The 20308-nt window shown below is 44.2% G+C and overlaps 2 protein-coding genes across 6 annotated transcripts in view; one reads left to right on the forward strand and one right to left on the reverse strand.

Annotated features, from left to right (window-relative positions):
- The window catches only part of SNX30 (sorting nexin family member 30), a 67063-nt gene extending 56965 nt beyond the window's left edge, over positions 1-10098 (forward strand). For 4 of the 5 annotated variants that reach the window (XM_050943137.1, XM_050943138.1, XM_050943139.1 and 1 more), the window contains one exon: positions 3742-10098. In XM_050943137.1, coding sequence (XP_050799094.1) covers positions 3742-3801 — 60 coding nt within the window. In that variant the 3' untranslated portion in view covers positions 3802-10098. The remainder of the gene's footprint in view (positions 1-3741) is intronic. The other variant, XR_007772997.1, reaches the window with a different exon arrangement.
- A 219-nt stretch (positions 10099-10317) lies between these two features.
- SLC46A2 (solute carrier family 46 member 2) lies at positions 10318-20308 on the reverse strand. Its single transcript, XM_050943136.1, has 4 exons — positions 18983-20308; positions 16231-16314; positions 13668-13824; positions 10318-11543 (listed from the first exon to the last, which is right to left on the reverse strand). The coding sequence occupies exons 1-4, from the start codon at positions 20058-20060 to the stop codon at positions 11486-11488; spliced, it is 1377 nt and encodes a 458-aa protein (XP_050799093.1). The 5' UTR covers positions 20061-20308; the 3' UTR covers positions 10318-11485.

Consider the following 20308-nt stretch of genomic DNA (forward strand, 5'->3'; position numbering starts at 1 on the left):
AGTCCAGGAAGGCCATTAAAAGGTGGCGGGGAGAGGAGCCCAGCATCCTGCTGCTATGATAGTCCAGGTAATACAGAATCTTTTCTTTACACATGAAAGGGAGGGGGCTGATGGAACTCAGCCCCCAGTTGCTATGATGAGGACGGTTACCAGCCGTTCTGTACCATCTACCGGGAATGACCGGGAATCATTCCTATTTTTACCCAGGCTCCCCCGGCCGGCCTCTCGTGAGGCCGGCCTCTCGTGAGGCCGGCCAGGAGCACTCATGGTCTGATGATGACGATGGATAGCAGTCATATTGTACCGTCTGCCACAGGGGAGGGGAGGGGAGAAGATGTTGCTATTCATTGCCACAGCACCGCGTCTACCAGCAGCATGCAGTAGACATAGGGTGACACACACAGTCAAGAAACGATTTTTTTCCCTTTTCTTTCACGGAGGGCGGGGGGGGGGGGGTATATTGACAACAGATACCCTGGACAATGTGTTTGACCCTACAGGCATTGGGAGCTCAGCCAAGAATGAAAATACTTATTGGAGACTGCGTGGACTGTGGAATAGCTGGAGTCCTCAGTACCCCCTCCCTCCCTCCATGAGCGTCCATTTGATTCTTTGGCTTTCTGTTATGCTTATCACGCAGCACTGTGCTGTGGCCTCTGTCTATCATAGCCTGGAGATATTTTCAAATGCTTTCTCATTTCGTCTTCTGTAACGGAGCTGTGATAGAACAGATTTGTCTCCCCATACAACGATCAGATCCAGTATCTCCTGTATGGCCCATGCTGGAGCTCTTTTTGGATTTGGGACTGCATCGCCACCTGTGCTGATCAGAGCTCCACTCTGGGCAAGCAGGAAATGAAATTCAAAAGTTCACGGGGCTTTTCCTGTCTACCTGGCCAGTGCCTCTGAGTTCGGATTGCTGTCCAGAGCGGTCACAGTGGTGCATTGTGGGATACTGCCCGGAGGCCAATACCATCGATTTGCGGCCACACTAACCCTAATTCGATATGGTAATACCGATTTCAGCACTACTCCTCTTGTCGGGGAGGAGTACAGAAACCGGTTTAAAGAGCCCTTTACATCGATATAAAGGGCCTTGTTGTGTGGACGGGTGCAGTGTTAAATCGGTTTAACACTGCTAAAATCGGTTTAAACGCGTAGTGTAGACCAGGCCTTGGTCTATAATCAAGATGAAAGTCAGTGAAGACAACAAACTACTTTGCTTAGGAAGGAAAAATCAAATGCACAAACGCAAAATGGGAGATAACTGGGTAGGCTGCTGAAATGAATCTGGGGGTTGTAATGTATCACAAATTGAATATGATGCAGTTGCGAAACAGGCGACTATCATTCTGGGGCGTATTAACAGGCACGTCATATGTAAGACATGGGCGATAACTGTCCTGCTCTTCTTGGCACTGTTGAGGCCTACGCTGGAATATTGTATCTGGTTCTGGGTGCCACGCTTTAAGAAAGATATGACCAACAGGAAAGAATTCAGAGGAGAGCACCAAAAATAATAATGTTTAGAAAACTTCATTTCTGAGGAAAGATTTTAAAGAAAACTAGGCATGAGGTAGGACAGAGGGAGGACACACATCTTCAAATATGTTAAGTGCTCTTATAAAGAGGATGGTGATCGCTTGTTCTCCATGTCCACTTAAAGGTAGGACAAGAAGTAAATGGTTTAATCTGCAGCAAGGGAGATTTAGATTAGATATCAGCAAAAGACTTTCTTACTCTAAAGATAGTTGAACAGGTTGTGGAATTCCTGTGTTCAGAGGCTTTAAAGAACAGGTTAGGCAAACGCATGTCAGGGATGGTCTAGGTATACTGGATCCTGTCTCAGCACAGAGGCCTGGACTAGATGACCTCTCAAGGTCGCTTTCAGACCTGCATTTCTATGGTTCTTCACTATTTATTATTTGTGTTACTGTAGCACATAGGAGCTCTTACAATATCCATGGTTCTTTACTTCATTCACTGCCCATCTTAGCAGTTGTGCCTTACGAGAGCACAGAAAAGGTATGAGATAATAGCGTGTAATATCTAAATGTCTGTTTAAATGCCATTGTAATCTAGATGCATGGGGAGGGCAAAGTTAGTTTTGGCACTTCTTGATTCGAAAGCTGAACCCCACAGCCTGAATTCAGTTTTTTTTAATAGCATTTCCTAGGTTTGCTTTAAAGGAAAATGATTCTGTTGTCCAGCACTATTTAACTAGGCCCTGCTCGAATGCCGTGTTCTGAGCAAGGTGTGCTACTGAAAGTGGGAGTTGCTGACAGGTGTGCCTGAATGAGTATTTGGGTCTAAGTAACCATAAAAATAAACCTGGAATGAAAAGTACCTGTGTTGCTGCCCCCCGTTCTGTAGCATCTACCTATGTTTGTAGGGATTGGGGGTGGTCAGGTTAGTCAGAAGCCTGGAATCAGTGTCAGGTGTTGCACCATGGGTCAAAGCAGGAGTGAGTGTCGGGAATAGGATGTGCTTTGTTACACCACCTTCCCCTTACTGGCTTCACTCTGATTGTTCTTGCTCTCTCTCTCGCTCTTTTTTTCTATGCAGTGTGTCTAATTACCTCCAAAGTATTCTCTAGCTCTTCTCTGGTTTTCTTCTCTTAGAATTTGCATCTCAGGGTTGTACCTAACTCATTACAGATTCTCTCTCCCATGGGGCTTGAAAACTTTACCAGACATCAAGAGTTAGAGTTCCCTTTCCCTACCCCCAAAGAGTTTCACCCTGTTGGGGATTCACCTTGAAAATCTGGCATCACATTGGGAGCTACTGGGATCTGAGCACCCTAAAAAACCTTGGCTCTTACTGAGATTCCTAGGTGGGAGTGGAGCTCTCTTGAAATTCTGGCTCCTAATAGCCAGTGGAGTGAGGTCCAACTTTTAAAAAAAGTATTTCGGCCTCGCAGCGGTGTGTGTTGCAATGCCCAAGTCTCATATCAAATGTTAATAGGATTAAGGCTCCCAATTGCCTAAATCCCTCTTGAAATTGAGACTTAGGTTCCTAAATCTGTTGGGTGTTGCAATGTTAAAGAAATGCCAAAATCTTTAAAAGGCTGGGCCCAAACCTATTAGATCTGCATGAAAGATGTTGCCCTGGATGATGATTTTTATTTGCATAAGAAACCCCAGATAGTTGGATTCCTATCCAGAGGTGTCTCTGGATCCTAACTAGATACTCCGTTTATTCTGCTAGGCAAAGGCTTCTTTGAACAATGAACCCCTATAGGTGCCAGAAGGGAAGTAGGAGTAGTTTCTCTATTATGTCTTTAACACTCTGCCCAGCCTCCTCTCTAGGGCATAAACCCAGTGACTGTCTCTCTGCTTAGACAGCTGTAAGTGGCTTACAGCTTTTAGAAACCGTTTTTGCCCTCAAAATAACATCTTGCAAAGCCACTAGGGAGCCTTTCCTTGCCACAAAGAGCCTGTAGTTGTGCCCGTTCATGCTTTCTAAATATTGTCTGACGTCCTTTCAGTTTAACTTCGGAATTTCTGAAGTTTCTAATCATTTGGAATTTTTGATGACTAAAGTTCTTAGTGTCCAGCCTAGCAACTTCTTTTATCTGGGAATTTAGAAAACTGTTTCTTAACTTCCTGTCTTTTGAGCTACTAAACTGATGGCTAACAAGACCACAGTTTGTGAGGCCTCTTAACTTGTATGCCTGGGTGGTGGGACAAGAATGAGGAGGCTGTGATATGTAATGTAGTCCTATTGTTTGGTTTTTTGCAGTGCCTTACGGCGTGGGAGTCAATTATACCACTATTACAAGACAAACCAGAGACCAAATAAGAAGCTCCGTAGCCCACAGACTTCTCTACACAAGTGCACAGTACCACTAAACAACCTACTGGAGCTGTGTGATGCACTACTTTGTTGAGAGTTACCCTGAGAAATGCCAGCTATGCCCAGTGTGGTTTAGACCCATTGAAAAGCATTTGAACTACTTCCTCTTTTTTTGTGTTAAATTGGTATGTTACATCTTTTGAGTTACCATAATGGTTCCTTCTCCAGCCTCTGGAGTGATCGTGAGCTTGTAATGGAAATACACAGGGATCAAGTTGCTTCTTGGTAAAGAAAACGTTACCTTTCTAGAAGGAACTAATGAGTGGAATACGAAAAAGATGAGAATAAAACTCTAAACTGCAGGGTGCCAATATGACATCTTTATTACCATCCTCCTTGTTTGCTAAATAAGGGTTGATTCCCATGAAACAGTGCCCACCAACCCACCCTTGTTTTTTTTGTGTGTGGTTTTTTTTGATGGAGAGGGAATGGCCAGAAGTGGACACTTACAATTTGTAAACTCTCTGGATTAAGCAATTTTGGAGCTGAATCTTTGTGTGGGAGTTTGGGCTGGTCCTAGATTAGAACATATTGACACTTCTGCAGAAAGCTTGTGATGCAAACCTGAACTGTGATTCAAAAGCGTGGCATGCACTCTGTTCATACTCATTTGTTTACCTTTGGTGATATGAAGTAATGTAAGTTGGCTGCAGCACACGTGAGATTTGGGGATCAAAGGAGGACTGGCGTGTGTGTGTGTGTGGGGGGGGGTGAGTTTATGATGTGACCTTACAAGTTGTGTCATGAGAACAAACACTAGTCTGTTAACATTTTATCCCCAAAGTGAGCGGAGAGAGTTCTGTGATAGGATTCTTTGATCCATGCTTTCACTTGTTTTCAGAGCAATATAAGCTAGATCAGAATCCCTCTGAACCTCCCTCTGGCCTCAGTCATTTAAAACATGCCCATGGTAGTAAGGATGGGTTCTTGCTTTCTGCCTTTTTTCTTTCACAGCAGCCAAACCCCCCCCACAAAGAGTCAAGAGCTTGCTGACACCAGGTATCATTGTGCGTGTGTGAAACTTGCCGTAAACATGTTAATGGCAGATAATAGAGGAAATATCTTTTTCCCCATTATATACGTTTAGTGGTCATTCTTGTCTCTGATCCTCATTGAAAAGTCTTCGTAAGAGTTGCCCTTTTTAGGTATGAACCGTTTTTCCTACCAGGTTTTGTCAACCTTAGTCTGCAGAATCTTTTCTTTTCCTTTCCTTATCCAGTCTCTCCAGTTCACAACCTTTTATTGCTAGCGGCTTTAGTACCTGCCAAAGGAAGGAGCACTGCCAAGACTGGTTACAGATACTTTGAATCTGTTAAGTCTTCGTTTGCTGCTTGACCAGCTTGTTTCCTCTGATAGGAACTCCAGGGTTTGCTTTTGTTTTTTGGGCAAACAGGAGTGTAATATTCAGGCTTCTAGGGTCAGCAAACAACTTTTTGTTGTTTTTTTTTATATCTCATTTTCTATCAAAGCTATTGGAATGCTCAGTTGATCCCTGGCACGATTCTGGCAAGGAATCCAAAGTTTAATTTAAAAGAGAAAAACCAACTCATTTCTTATTTGTATCCCATTTACAAAGACCATGCAAATTCCATTTATTTTGTGGATTGTCCCCAGTTAAAATAAATGCTACAAAATTTACCTGAAGTTTCTTCAGGTTTGCATAGTCTCTGTTCAAACAACTATTACATAAGTTGTGACTGTTAAATTATTAACATGGGGGAATCACTGAGCATAACATTTGTCATGTTTAAGGCAGTTTTTCTACTTGACTATATCATTTTCATTGATGGTGTTTTGTGATTCTAAACCTGCAGTTTCTCAGCATACGTTTGCTGGGTGAAATCAGGGACCTTGCCTCAGGTGGCTGGTTGAAATTGCAGCATAGTAACAATATTGTGTTAGTAGAGCGAGGGTAGACTTCAGTAAGAAATGATTCTCTAACAATCACTGATTTTTTTTTCCTCCCTTAAATCTTTGTCTGTTCGTCCTCTCTCCTGTTGTTTGATATTAGGATTTGATAATTAAGGCCTAGGTGACTTGCTGGGGCATGTTGGATAGGAGTCACTCTGATTTGCTGTGCTGTGCTTTTTGTCATTAATTCATGTCATTTAGCTTATGAAAATGATAGAAAACAAAAGGTTTCGTGGTGAAACCAGAGAGTTTAACCCCTCCGAATACAGTTTCTACCCTGTCAAATTGGTTAGGTTTTTGAACATAATTGTCTCTGAAACATCAGCATAAACCTAGGGTCAAGTAAATTCGACTTCCCAATGAATAGGAAAGACTGATTAGGGGTTGAGAAATGATGGCTTTTTCTAGCACTGTTCTCTCACACAATGATCAACTAAGCTGCATTTCTGCTGAGCATTTTAAAAAAAAAAAAAAAGGCATTTTTCCACAAGAGAACATTTGAAAAAAGCAGTGGTTCTGTTTAGAGGCGAGTGAATTTAATCTGTTTAGTTGTTTCTTCTGAGTTCCCATGTTCCTGCCTTTTGCCTTTCAGGTTTAGTTAGAAAATTGAAGACCAGTCATAGCTTGTAGTTCCAGGGGCTTGGTTCTTTAAATACATTTGCCATTTCTCAGAAAATACATATTATACAAGGTACTGTTAGCAAAGGACACTGCAGCATCAGGTAAGGATTGTCGTGAGTAGCAGGGGAGCTTTTAGAGATTCACTTAAGGCATTTAAGTATGGTAACAATTTCACCTTTTGCAAAGATGGTGGAGTTTCTGGCCTTGACTCCAGTCAACATACACCAAATGCTTTACCTAATACTTGCACTTAGTGTTAACATTGTTCTGCTGTACAGTCTCTGGAGCCAGCTGATCTTTACATTACTAATTGAGTGAATGAAGTGACTTCTTGCCTTGTTTGTTGTCAAGCAAATGGTTTTTGTGGCTAAGCCATTAGAAAGCTGGCACTTCCTCTACAATCAACCAAACGACTGGCTAGGAGGGGTTCACTGTAAGTACACATGTCTGGAACCCCTTAAAGGAGAGAGATGTGGACTGCAAGTTTGGGTCACAGATCAGAGGGTGCAGGCCCTAGTTCACGTTGTAGGTTGGATGTTGCTCTAGTGTGAAGCAGATGCCTCCTGCTGCCGTGCTAAAGAACATAAATCATGGTTTAAATTGGAAGCAAGCTTTAGAAACATGTTGCAAAAGGGGAGTTCTTACCTGTAACTGCAGTCAGACAAGTAGGCTACGCTGTGGTGGTTCCCCCTTAGATGCAACTAGCCTGTTGCTGAGTCTGTCTTAAGCCCTCACAATATGAACCATGTGACAATGGTGGCAAGCCAGGTATTGTTTCATGGTCTGGATGTGAGATTTTGTGCCACTTGTTAGTAGCACAGAGCAGCACAACTCACTTACAAAATGACAAGTGTTTTCAGGTCTGAATTCAGTTGTCACAAGTGACTTTTCCTGTTCATGCTGCATCAGATTCTACCCCTTTAAATGCAGGTTTAAAATTCTCTTGCAGTTCATGGTATATGTGTGGCTATCAGGGTCTAAGTTTGGCAATGTGTAAATAGTCTCACTAATTTGTGTGACTGTAGAAAAGCAAGCCCTTCACAAATACTGAGCAGAAATCCATTGAAGGAGTAACTTTGTTTCACTCTCCCTCCCCCCCCCCCCCCCACCATAGGTGTTTAAGCATGGTTCGGTATATCCCAGTGGGCCTTTCTCTGTATACACAGATTGATCTGGCTCAAAAACTGAGTCTCTCCAATATGGGGCCAAACTCTGATCAACCCAGACAGTGGATATGTACTCCCCAGAGATGAACTTTCTGTGGCTTGGGCCCATCCATAGCTTTAAGGCGTCTTACGCTTCCTTTTAATAAATCTTGCTCCACAGCTGCCCTGTGCCACACACTGACCCAAGGCATGAGCAATTTCTTGCTGTCTCTCCATCAGTTCTGATAGAGGGGCAATTTGGAAAGTTGTGACTCTCTTGAAATGGCACCAGCAAATCCAGGCAAGCACTGTTTAGCTCTGATTTTTATATATAGTCTTAAAAAGGTGTAGCGGGGTGTGTGTGGGTGTGTGTGTCTCTATTCTCTCATCAGGATTTAACTGATGCAATAAACTTGGAAGGCTTAAGAAAATAAAAAATAATGGCCTTCTCAAGTAATCATTTTAAAACAAAAGCTTTCCAGGTCTGCTCCATTTCATAAAGCAGTCAGTTCCTTCTTTTACTATTGATAGTTACCAGAGGGTAAATTGTGGTATATTTATACTTAAGTTCCTTGACAAAATCATTTTGTTGTTATCACAATATGTGATAGTTGTGATAGAGGGAAGAAAAGAGATGGAACGAAAAAACCAAAAACTAGGAAAAGCTCAGCGAGGGTTTAGGTTGTGTGAATGTGCAGTTTGTCCATCAATGAGTTAATTCATTGGCCTTTCACCTCTGGAAACATGACTTCAGTGCCAAATGCAACTTGGTGGCCTCCATCACAAACCTTTGTCTGCATCACTAAACCACTGTGCACACATTGGCATAAATGGAAGGCCCTGTGGAGGTAGAGCTGGCAGTGTTGTAGAAGGAGCTCTGTGGTGGTCTTTTTGCATAGCCTGTCCACACTTACATACTTGTTTAGGACTTGGTTCTGCAAATACTTGTGTGTGAAGGGTTCAGTTCAATTCAGTGGGATGATTTGTGTATGTTTGCAGGATTGGGGCCTTAATCCAGTTTACCCATGTAACTCAAGAAATGATGCAAAATTAAAAGAAAATGGGCTGCAGACTATTAAATGGAAACTTTGTCTTCAATGGGTGGTGCTTTTGACTGTGTGTGTTTGTGTGCGTGCACACGTGTGCAAAACTGTGGACCCAGATTCTGAGTTTTATTTAACAAGCTGTTTTGATGTTCAGCCGCCTTAAACACTACAAGGTAGGGAGACAGTCTTCTTCCTTTTTGGTTTTAACCAGATTTTTTTTTTTTTTTTTTTTACACACTGTAAACAACTGAAGGTCATTCAAGAAGGGAAATAACTTTTTTTTTTTTGCAGGAGAAAAATTACAAGTATTTGTCAAGTACACTTCTGATCATGTGAAACTGGGCACCTCCAGAATATTTTGGTCTTTTGGGGATATATGAAGGTTTAAATAAATATTGATATTTTAAATGGATTTTTGTCACTTTTTTTTTTTTAAATTTTGGTTGGAAGGAATAATAGACCATTATTGATAAATACCTGCTGGACACTATAGTTTTGGCAGGAGGTATATGTTATATAGAAATATTCACAATTAACAGTATTAGTTTGGGGTTAAGACAGACGGTGCTTATCAAAATCACAGCTTTTTGAATAACTCCTTCTTGCTTAAACTATAACACCAAACAATATAAAAATCACGGGTGATTGTGTCCTCCTGGACCTGGATTGCTGAAGCCCTAAATCTACACTCAGTGGTACAGTGAGACACTTAGGTCAATAGTTGTCATGGGGACAAGGTTCTACCTACACAGATTGCAGGATCTGAGCCAGTCACCCACAGCATACGACTCCGTGATGCTGGTTTTGTTATGCAACCATGAAGGCGCTACAGTATTTCATCTCTTTCATGGGTGGAAATTGGACAACATTGTCCTTTCATTCTACTTCCTATGTGCCTGCACCCATGGTCCCTTTAACATTCAGGGAAGTTTATGCCATGAGGCAAGTCAATGTTGCCATGACATTTAACTTCTGCCAGCATATTTTTAGGAATTCATCCCTTTTGTTGCTCTGCGCATGACACCATGAATGGAAATATTGCTGCCTAGGTGCCCAACCAGTGTACTGTATTTTTGACTTTTGTAAAATCAGTTTCTAGAAACTATTTTTTCATACTCTGGTCACCCTCACGTCACCTCCCATACCAGGATAAACCAAAATGAAAGCTGTGAAGACTTGTCGTTGTGTATGAATTAGCAAATGGATGATGTACAGATTGGAGTTTTTTTTCCTACACTCCCACCAAATGTAACTTTTTTGCTTTCCTTGTTAAGCTCACAGGATATAAAATGTCTTTGATTTCAGGTGCTTTCATGTTTCTATTCCTTTTCATTTAGCTCTGTATAAACATACTCTGTGCATTGTTACTATGGAACTAGTATTGATAAAAACACTTTGAGGTAAACTCTTTGTAATGCTTGATTATTAGTGTGTACATTTTTGTAAAGACAGTTTCTTTACCTCAATTAATTTAAAGGAATGGACCAATAAATGTATTAAAGGGTGACTTCTTTACCTAATAGTTTCATTTTGTGTAGTCTTTACCACATCTACAGTATGATGCATGCACTTTTGCTCAAATGATTACTGTCCCCTTCCCCTCTCCCACACACAACTGCATGGATATGTTGGTTTGGTGGGCCTGGTGTTTGGCAGAGAATTTCTGAATCCTGTTTATCTATGTCCTGCAGATGCTGTCTCCAACAGCACTGTGTCAAAGCATTTAGCACATACACCTGTTCAGTAATTCTTTATTGATGCATTGATTTACAACTTACTATTTTTACATGGAGGAAGTCAGTTTAATTGCTAAATTCTACATATTGGGATTTCTGGGTCCTCATGCCTTTCAGAAATAGTTTAACACTGTTAATAGTGGCTGCTGATGAAGTAACAACTTCAATTTTGCATCTACAGTATGCTCTGAAAGAGTATCCTGCATGAGCTCTGCTCCTATTTAATTGCAGGTGCAGAAGCTGTGCCTGTACTGGTCCTGTACAACAGTCCCTGATGGTCTATAATCCAGCTTATAAAACATGTTGTGGTTTCTCAAGATGATCAATAGGTTTACAGTGGTGGGGGAGGTGGAGAGGAGAGAGAAGGAGTTAGGCTGTTCTACAACCACAGAATAAGACAGTTCAGGCCCTGAAGGGCTTGCAATCATCTCTAGAGTGACAAAACAAAGGATTGAGCTCTGTATCTTCCCTTCAGGTCAGCATCACTCTGAAAAGGGGTTTCCTTCTATAAAGGAGTTTGCCCCATTTTATATCCCTCTTCTCTTTCTATGCCTTACCCTCCCCTTGCAGATTAAATTGGAGGGTAGGTAAGGGAAATTTTTAGGCTTATGTAAACTGTACCTATTCTGACAAACCTAATCCTCCCTTCCAGGACTGACGTGGCAGCAATTCTCCTTCCCTCTTGCCTGTCCGTAAATTCCTCCAGGCAGTGCTGCTGCTGAATGGAGGTGGTTATCTCTATGGCCTGGCAGAGCTCTGGCTCCAAATATTACCACCGCACTAAAGGTTTTTGGGACTAGCAGCCAGGATGGTGTCATCCCCTCCACTGGCATAAATTTGAAATCAAGTACTGCTGGACTAAGTCCAGCAAAGATCGTCTACCACTTCTGTGCTGCAGATGCAGCAACACAAGCTCCTCTTCCCTCGGGTGAGGGAGATGGCATGCTCATTGGCTTCAGCCTATGGGCTACCCAGGAGAGCAGTCTGTGGCATGGATACCTGTCTGCTGTCACCTAAGCTAACATGTTTAATTTCAGCCTAAATCCATAGTGACTAAAACTAGTGTGGTGGGCGTGAAGAGCTGTCTTCCATCAGCTGTTGTCTTGAGCTGCCTAGTACAGTAAGGTGCTCTAGCCTAACGCCCAGAGCTAAAACTTGCAATGACAGACCATCACTCTGCTAGGATTTCAAGGGAGCCTGACGTCAAGCGTTGCTTGTAGGCCACAATGCTGCAGAAAATAAAATGTGGATGAGAATGTGAACATCAGCTCAAAAGTCAGAAGCTTTGATGGGTTCTGGTATCACTATTCTAGTAGGAATTTGGCATAAAGGGAAGTTGGTTTCAGATTGCTAACCGGTCTGCCTGGTTTCTCACAAGTATTCGTACAGTCACTTTTCTGCGTGCTAGCCATGCACTAGGTCACAGAAACTGCTACAGGGAGGAGCCATATGTGGTTCAGTATGTGTAATCGCCTGGAACCGCTTTGAGCAGTGGTGCTTGCTTAAAACTAGTTGGTAACTGGTAATTGTGCACAGGGAAAAGTCCCAGCTCAGTAACTGGCACACACAGGAGAAGGGATAGGTGTGAAGGTTGCCTCTCCTGATAAAGACCCAGTACTCACAGGTGGTGGTAGTAGCAGCAGCCACCAGCTAAGCCCATAGGATTCAATGGGCCATAAGAGTTACAGGAGCATCCTTTTGTAAGGATTCTCACTAGGGGCCAGAACTGCAGTTTCCACTTTTATTGCTATTAATTAACTCATGGGCGTTTAGTTGTAGAGATGCCACTATTTGACACAATGCCCCAGGAGTTGCATGCTAGAGGGTGGCCTGGGAAGTGACCTCACCTGAGACCAGACTGCTAGGTACTGTGAAAGATGTAGATGAGTAAAGCCAGGGCTTTTTGTCTGGGAGCGGCCTTGTGTTGAGAACTAACACCCTTTTCCAGTTATGGAACCACATGCAGTGCTGCTGTGGTGTTAAATACATTGTAACTTCTTGCATGTTGTAACTACGCTGTCACCTGTACTATAGGGTTGCTGGGCTGAGTGAGAGGGCACAGAATGATTAGGTGGCTATTCCTGTTCCCCCTCAGTCAGCATGAAGGGCAGGTAGCCAGAGGAAATGTCACATGTTTTGCCCATACAAACATTTAAATTGGCTTCCATTTAAGAAGCATTTATTTTCTTTTTTTTCTAAATGCCTCTACCATTAGCACTGCGTAATTACAAACTGCGGGGAAAATGTCTCAGCATATTTCCTGTCTGTGTGTTCCATTCTATGCATCCGAAAAAGTGGGCTGTAGCCCACGAAAGCTTATGCTGAAATAAATTTGTTAGTCTCTAAGGTGCCACAAAGATTCCTGTTCTTCTTGCGGATACAAACTAACACGGCTACTACTCTGAAACCTGTCTCAGCATGGTGGTCTCTATAGTAAAAATGGCTTTAAGTTGCTCATTGAGATGTGACTCAGCTCTGTTCTTCCAGAGGTGGGTACTGTACCTGGCTGTGGAAAAAACAATGATTTCCTCTTTGAGCCTATGTATTGCTGTTGCATGTCATGCAGCTTGGAAAGGAATGTCAGGGTCCTGTTTCCTCTGCTAGGTCTGTTGAAGTCTAGGCTATGGCTGCACTAGAGAGCTTACAACTGCACCCTGTAATCTCTGTAACATAGCCGCTCTAAGCCGATTGTGGAGAGCTCTCCTGTCGGCTTAATTACGCCAGCCCCTGTGACCAGCACTAGAATCTCTCTTGCAGCCCTAGTGCTGTCCACACTGTGCTTAAGATGGCATAAGTTATGTCACTCTGGACATGGCTAATTCACACTCCTGAGCATCAGAGCTTATGTTGACTTATGCTGTAGTGTGGCCCTAGTCTTCCCTGTGGTGTGTTGGACTCATATTTCTTTTAACTGGTGGCTTTTTGCTGCTTTGATATGTAAAGGCGGCCAGAATGTTTGTGGTTTTTTTTTTTCCTGTCCACCTGTTATCTTTTGTAATATCAAATCTGCTCTTGCTGGGACTTGCGGAGGATATCAGCGTATGTTAACACTCGCACTCCTTCGGGTAAAGATACCATTTCTCCACCAAGTGAGTGACAGGTTCTAAGTGTGTTAAAGTATAAAACTGGCTGACTAGAAATCCATCCTCCCTCTGTTTTCATTCTGTTGCACATGATGCTAGTTTAAACTCTATCCAGGAATGCTCCAATGCCTTTTTTTTAAAGGAACAAGTTGGCCCAGGGTGCCTTTGTTTTTAAGATATGTAATCTGATTTTTCCCCTTCTCTCCTCTTGCAAGTCACTTAAAGGGGGGAAAAAAATATCCCTTAACCAAGATCCTTCCCCCTCCTTACCTGATGGGGATGATACTTAAGCAGCCAGCAACACAAGACAAAATGAAACAGAACCCGCTGAACCAGTCCAGTATGTTTTGATAGATCTTGTTGTAGGCTGTGGATGTCGCTACCCCGGTGATCACTAAAGACAGCTGCAGCAAGACAAACACCTTACCTGTAAACAAGCAGATAAATAGTTACTCTTAGCCAGAGCCTCAAAGAAAAGGAAAACCACTCTAGGTGGAGTTAACATGGACAGAAAGCCACATCCATGTCTAGAGCCGGGCCCTTTGACACATAATAAATGTCATTTTGGATAACATGGAACTGGTAGACAAGACCATCCTTGTGCCAGGTCTGAAGAAGGTGCCTCAGCTCCTCCCCAGTAGTTGTGGACCACCTCTGTTAAGGAATCAACAAAAACTCATTTAAGTAGTTGCGATTTGTGTGGGTGTTGGAGCTTTCTTCTTTACTAATGCCCCCGTCATCCGTTCTCATGAAAAGCAAATTCATCTTTATAACTGGAGACAGGCCCTGAAGCAAAATCTCAGCACCACATGCTCTTGGAACAGTTTCATTTCGGTTGAATTTAGCTGCTAGGACTTTTCTTAGGCAGCTACTTGATCCCATAGCTGCATATGCCCATGGCCCTTAGGATAAGATCTGAATGTAGTGATTTGGATCTCTCTAACTACCCACAACCTTTCTGCAGGGTCAAACAGGAGAAGAAAAGGTAGGGGGAAAAAAACAGGTAACTGGTTAAAGCAGGGGTTCTCATATGGGGTCAGGACCCCTCAGAGGGTCACAAGATTATATGGGGGGGGGGTTACAAGCTGTCAGCCTCTACCCCAAACCCCGCTTTGCCTCCAACATTTATAATGGTGGTGTAGTGTACATTAAAAACACTTTAAAAAATATATTTAAGGGGGGTTGCACTCAGAGGCTTGGTATGTGAAAAGGGCCACCACTACAAAAGTCAGAGGACCCTTGGATTAAAGCATTATTATGCAGGTCAAACTTCTGAAACATGCTGTCACAGTGCCAAAAGGTGACGCTTTCCTAGGAAAGGATTAACGTGATTATGATCAGAAGGCTGCTTGGGGGCTGGGGAAGAAGTGGTGATGTGCTATTAAAACTCATCCCAGCTGACTTTCTGCAGTGTCAGTTAAGTGGTGATATTTTAAGCCTCATCACTAGGTTTCAGAGGCAATAGCATATTATGATGAATAGGTACAAGTTATATTGGCCGTAGAGCTACGGTTTCATCGTGGCTTGGCTGTAGATTCTGTAAGAGAACATTTCACATGTGGAAGCTTTTATCTTGAGGACTGTGAGAAATCTAACTATTTTAAAGGGAAAACTTAAATTCTGCAACACCAAACAGGGTCCCAGCTATGAAGCACTATTAGATGCCATTGTTCTAGCTTGTGCTTCTGCTGACTATGGTGGAGCACAAAGACTGATAACTCTAATCTCCATCCTTCAGAGAGCAAAGAAGAATTGTAGCTGGCCACAGTTTAAGGATCCATTTACAAATGGTTTATAAATGCTTGATGTTTTAATAAATGGTGAATGGTTAGCATCTAACATCTGCTTATAATGCTGGTTTCATCACCGTACTGCCTCTACCATCCGTGTCTAGAATATCCCAATCCTATCTATTAATTAGCCCGTTGTAAAGGGAACCTGAGCCTATTATGACCACTTAGACTTGTCCAGGGCTGTGATTAGGGCCTGGTCTACCCAGCTCCAATTTCAGCCATTGGTTGCCAGCCACTAGTGTGCTGATGTGGCTACACCCTTCTAGTGTAGACAGGCAAAACTTCCAAAAGGAGAAGCAACCCCGCCGTTGCAAACTAGTCTACCCTTGCGGCTCTGTGTACATGGGGAAAAAAAGGTGAGTTAGCTAGAGTGGAACCCCCTCTTTAGGCCTGTTTGGGCACAGTTCTGCACCTTTAAGATCTCACAGTGCAACCAGCTCAAAGGTATTCAGTTGTTTCTACACAGCTGGGGGGAGGTTTGATTAAAGTATCTGTTCAAAAAGCCTCTCCTCCCTTTTGCCAGTGGAGACGGTCTAGGTGTTTGCACTACCACAGCTATACTAGTGGCTTGTTGCCAATGGCTGGGACAACAGGCCTAGGGATCAGGGCCAACATATCTAAACATCCCTGTGCTAAGTAGCTCTGATAACTCTGGAATCATCAGTGTTTGAATGGGAAGGCAGGGCAGGTAGAGAGGTATTGGTGGTTTGTTCCAACCTTGCTTCCTTTCTGTCCAGCCGGTAGGGGCATGAAGCTGAGCTGTGGCATAACTGCCTTCAGTAGTTCCTTCTCCTACTGCAATTTGACCATCGAGTAATGTCCCACAACGTGCTGAAAGAGCTGGGGTAGGGACAAGGACTGGATAAACTGAGGGGGAACGGTGACCAGCTCATCCTAACACTCCAAATGGGTTTCCCCAGTTCTAATTGTTATGGTTTTATTAAGCAGAAGGCAGCACTTGATACTTAACCTGTTCTTCCACCCGGTTTCTGTCCCATTTCCTGAACCTCCTTCCCCGCCCACCCACAAATCTTACTCACCATAGGATGATCCTTGTACATGTTTGGATAACAGAGATCTGATGGTTGGTAAAGGGATGAGAGCAAACAGCATTATGGCCCGAGCTGTAACACAAATAAATGGGTAGCGTTCATCAGTACCTGTTGTCAAAACAGCAGCCTACTGCCCCTTATGGTGAGACCATAAATTGCAGATCAGGGGTGAGGAGGTGTTGAGCAAATCACAGGCAACAGCTGTTGACTGTAGGATTCAGTGTGTGTTGTGGGCAATATGGTTCTTTTGGTCGTAGCAGCTTTACTTGGTTTCAGTTCCTCCACAATATTAAAAAATCATCCTTGTGTTCAGGGAGGTCATTGTCCCATTCCAGTGGCTGGCCCGCATGAGTGGAGGGGAGTCTACCAGTCAGCAAAGAGCTCATGCCCTCTGGAGCTCATGCCCTTAGGGTCCTAGCTTCATGCACAGGCAGGATGTTTTATAGGATGATTGTATTATCTAGGAAAGCGATAATTCTGCTGTTGGTTGGGCCTTAGACTGTAACCTCTGTGGGGCACGGCTTGTCTTTTTGTTCTGTTTGTGTACAGCACCTAGCACAACAGGGTCCCGCTCCATGTGACTGGGGCTCCCAGGTGCTACTGCAATACAAGTATTTAAATAACATCTTACAAACCATGCAGAATTAGAGGTTGGTGATGGAAGCTATTTAACCAAGTACCCTTTTTCCTACCCCATTCCCCTGAAACCTTGTTCCCTCAACATGTCTATGTTGAATGAGCAAAGCTGTTTAGAAAGTCCATTCCCCTTGTGTTTCTTTACTATTGCACCTTGTCTCCAGAAAGAATAATTTTCAGTAGACCTTCAGCTTCCATTGATACAGGGTACAATAGCATCACACAGACCTTCTGTTTGGTTTGTTTTTGTTTTGCTCTTCCTTAGTACTGTGTCCCTGTCAGGGTCTTTCAGCACGATGATCTTAAGCTGAATGGTAGAGGTCCCCCTCTCTCTCTCGCTATGTTTACCAAACTTTAATCTTGCAGCTGCTCACTGTCACTAAAGGATATAGAGTTTATGCTGCAGCAACTGCTTCCTACCGCCAAACTCAGCCAGACCCTCCCTCTCTACCCTGAGAGGGTCAAGAGGCTGCCTTGGTCTATCCCTGTCTAACCCTTGTCCATTTATGCCTGTGACCCACTAACCCCCTCTTTTTGTCCAGTGACTGCAGCAGTGTTAATGGGATACTCTACATGGAATGGTCCCTTACAATATGTGCGAATGACTTACGCTAAACAATCTGTTCCATCTGGCATTTGTGCTGGGAGTGCCTTTCCCAGACCTGAAGAAGAGCTCTATCTGGCTCGACAGCTGTCTCTCTCACCAACAGAAATTGGTGCACTAGAAGATAATTCCCCACCCACCTTGTCCAATTTGGCCATGTCTATACGTGCAGCGTCACACCTCTGACAGTACAGCTGTACCTCTGCAGTGTGTGTGTAGTGAAGATGCTCTGGGCTGATGGGAGAGAGCTCTGCCATCGGCATAAAAACTACACCTCTATGAGCGACAAGCTATGTCAGCAGGAGAAGCTCTTCTGCCAAAATAGCGCTGTGCACATGAATGCTTATGTCACTCGGGGGGAGGGACGGGGGAATTATTCACACCCCCGAGCACCATCCATTTTGCCGGCATAGGCTGTAGTGTAGACAGGGTCTGTCTTACTTAAAGTTCAGGATTTTGAGTATGTAATGCTAATCTTTTAAACTGCTACACTAGCTCTAGTTGACAATTAGGCTTCCCACCTACCATAGCTGTTCCTTATTGTTAAACAACAACAAAACTTTGTCCAATCAGTTCAAGGCCCTAGGATGCCTCCATTTCATCTTTGCCAAGGTAACCAAGACTTTCTTCCTTCTCATCCACAGGCCTTTCCTTACAAGGAGCAATATTACCCATAGTTAGGACACTAAGTTGTTTGACCAGTATTAATAGCTGAAAAGGTTTTTTTCTCCTATGCAAAGCTGCTTTTCAGCAGTTTAGATCTGGGATATGATCTAATGAAAAATTATCAGCACTAAGTCTTTAAAACAAATGATTTTATAAACCCCCCTCCCCCTGATAGGTAGAACACCCAAATCCCTCCTTGAAGCCAACATGTGACATGAAGTTTAATACTCTTCAGCAAAGATGGGGTAAAGATAGGGCTGACCAACACCTCAGAGCTAAGGGTCCACAAATTTAGGTAAAATTCAGAGCTGATCAGAGTTTTGCACCTTAGCTCAAAGTTGCTGCTGAGGTAGCAGGCCCCTTGCTGCCATCTCAGGAGGAGCAGAGTGAGGAGTCACGGGTCTGCTCTTGATGGCCTTTCTGCTGCCCCCACCCCCACCCCCACCCCCACCCCCACCCAGGAGAAGTAGGGACAACCCTGTAATGAGATTGCAAGGATGAGATATGCATGAGGGAGGACACAGAAGGAGGAGATTCCTTCTTACACTGTCACCATGCTGACCTTTTAATCTTTAAACCCTGATGTAATATGAGAATTCTGTGTGGGTGAATAATTTACTGGGGCTAGAAGAGCCTCTTTGGAAAGTGTCTCTCTCACAGTGTTTCCTACTCTGAGGTTTTCATTGAAGTGACCAGCACAGAGCCTTACACTACTGCTGAAGCATGTCACTTAAGCATCTCCCTTCTCTCAGCCTGCCTGCCACCTAGGGTACATGGGGATCAGTAATTCTCACTGGCAGTGGCTGTGACCAATCATGTCACAGTTCGACTCACCCACGTAGAACAGGAATGTCCGTCGCACAAAGGCCATGATGAGAATGCCGACGCTGAAGGACAGTATCCCAATGATGATCATAGTCGTGTCCCTTAAATACTTGGAGAACACAAAGACCCCCAGGAAACTGGTAATGAAGATCATATAGCCAGCAGCATTGCCGTAGCCAATCTCCACGGGGCCCCAGCTCAAAGGTTTCTTAAGCAAAAACAGCGGGAGCACATCCATAGCTCCCACAACTGCTAGGTCATACAAGACGGCCCCAGTGAAGAGCATTGCAATGATGAGTTTTGATGGTGCCAGGGGGCTGTGCCCCTCATCCTCACAGGAGCCTGAACTCCCTGCAGTTCTTTCATTCTCGGCCAGCTGGTTGTCAGGTCGATCTATGTCCTTGAGTTTGCTGTGAGCTGTGGAAGCTGGGCAGGTGCCTTCAGGCGTCGGGACTTTCAGAACGAAGAAGCTGTAGAGGAAGCAGAAGGCATAACAGCCAGTGCTGCAGGCCACTAGCACGGTTCCCTGTCGATAACTTATGTGGGAATGGACGAAGATGTGCCCAGACACTATGCTTCCCAAGAAGCCCGCCATCCCGTAGGTCAGCTCAATAACAATCAGCCGCAGAGACCTCCTGCGTTCAGAGGAGCCCAGAGACCCCAGAGCCATGACGCCAGCCCAGTAGGTGGTGAAACCTCCTGTCAGACCATTCAAGGCCGCAGCTCCGTACATCACCTCAATAGGCCACTCCAGCAGGATTAAGAGGAGCAGGAGGGACCTGGAGACCAGATAGCCGAGGAGAGGTAAGCAAATGGTGATCTTCCTGTTCTTCTTGTCGCCAAGCTTTGCCAGGCCGTAGGCCGTCAACAAGGGGCTGAGGCCCAGGACCAAGTTGTAGATGATGTAGAAGTCAGAGACAGCTTTCTGCTGCCGATCCTCAAGCAAGTGCACCGGGGCGGTTGAGTTGGTCCGGTTGTAGTAGTTCTTCACCACGAGCAGCAGCCCTGTGTCGTAAAAGGAGCTGGCTACCTGGGCGCCGGCCACCACGGGCTCAATCCAGGTCCTCGCCGCCATCCCTCCAACCATGATGGCTACTGGCAAGGTGGGTGGGTGGGGAGGGAAGAGGCACAGGGAGCTGTGCTGGAGCCAGCAGGTCCAAAAGTTCTGATCTTAAAACTGAAAGTCGCTAAAGTCTGCAAGTTAGCACAGAAACAGAGTTGTGTGAGAGCAACGCTGGCTGCACCTCCCCTCCAGCCACACGCAGCCCCGTGCAGCAAATGACTCTGCTCTCAATCCTGCCTGTGCCCAGGAAGCTTTTGTGTGCATGGAGCACA

This window comes from Gopherus flavomarginatus, chromosome 3 (genome assembly GCF_025201925.1).
Source record: "Gopherus flavomarginatus isolate rGopFla2 chromosome 3, rGopFla2.mat.asm, whole genome shotgun sequence".
Lineage (NCBI taxonomy): Eukaryota > Metazoa > Chordata > Testudines > Testudinidae > Gopherus > Gopherus flavomarginatus.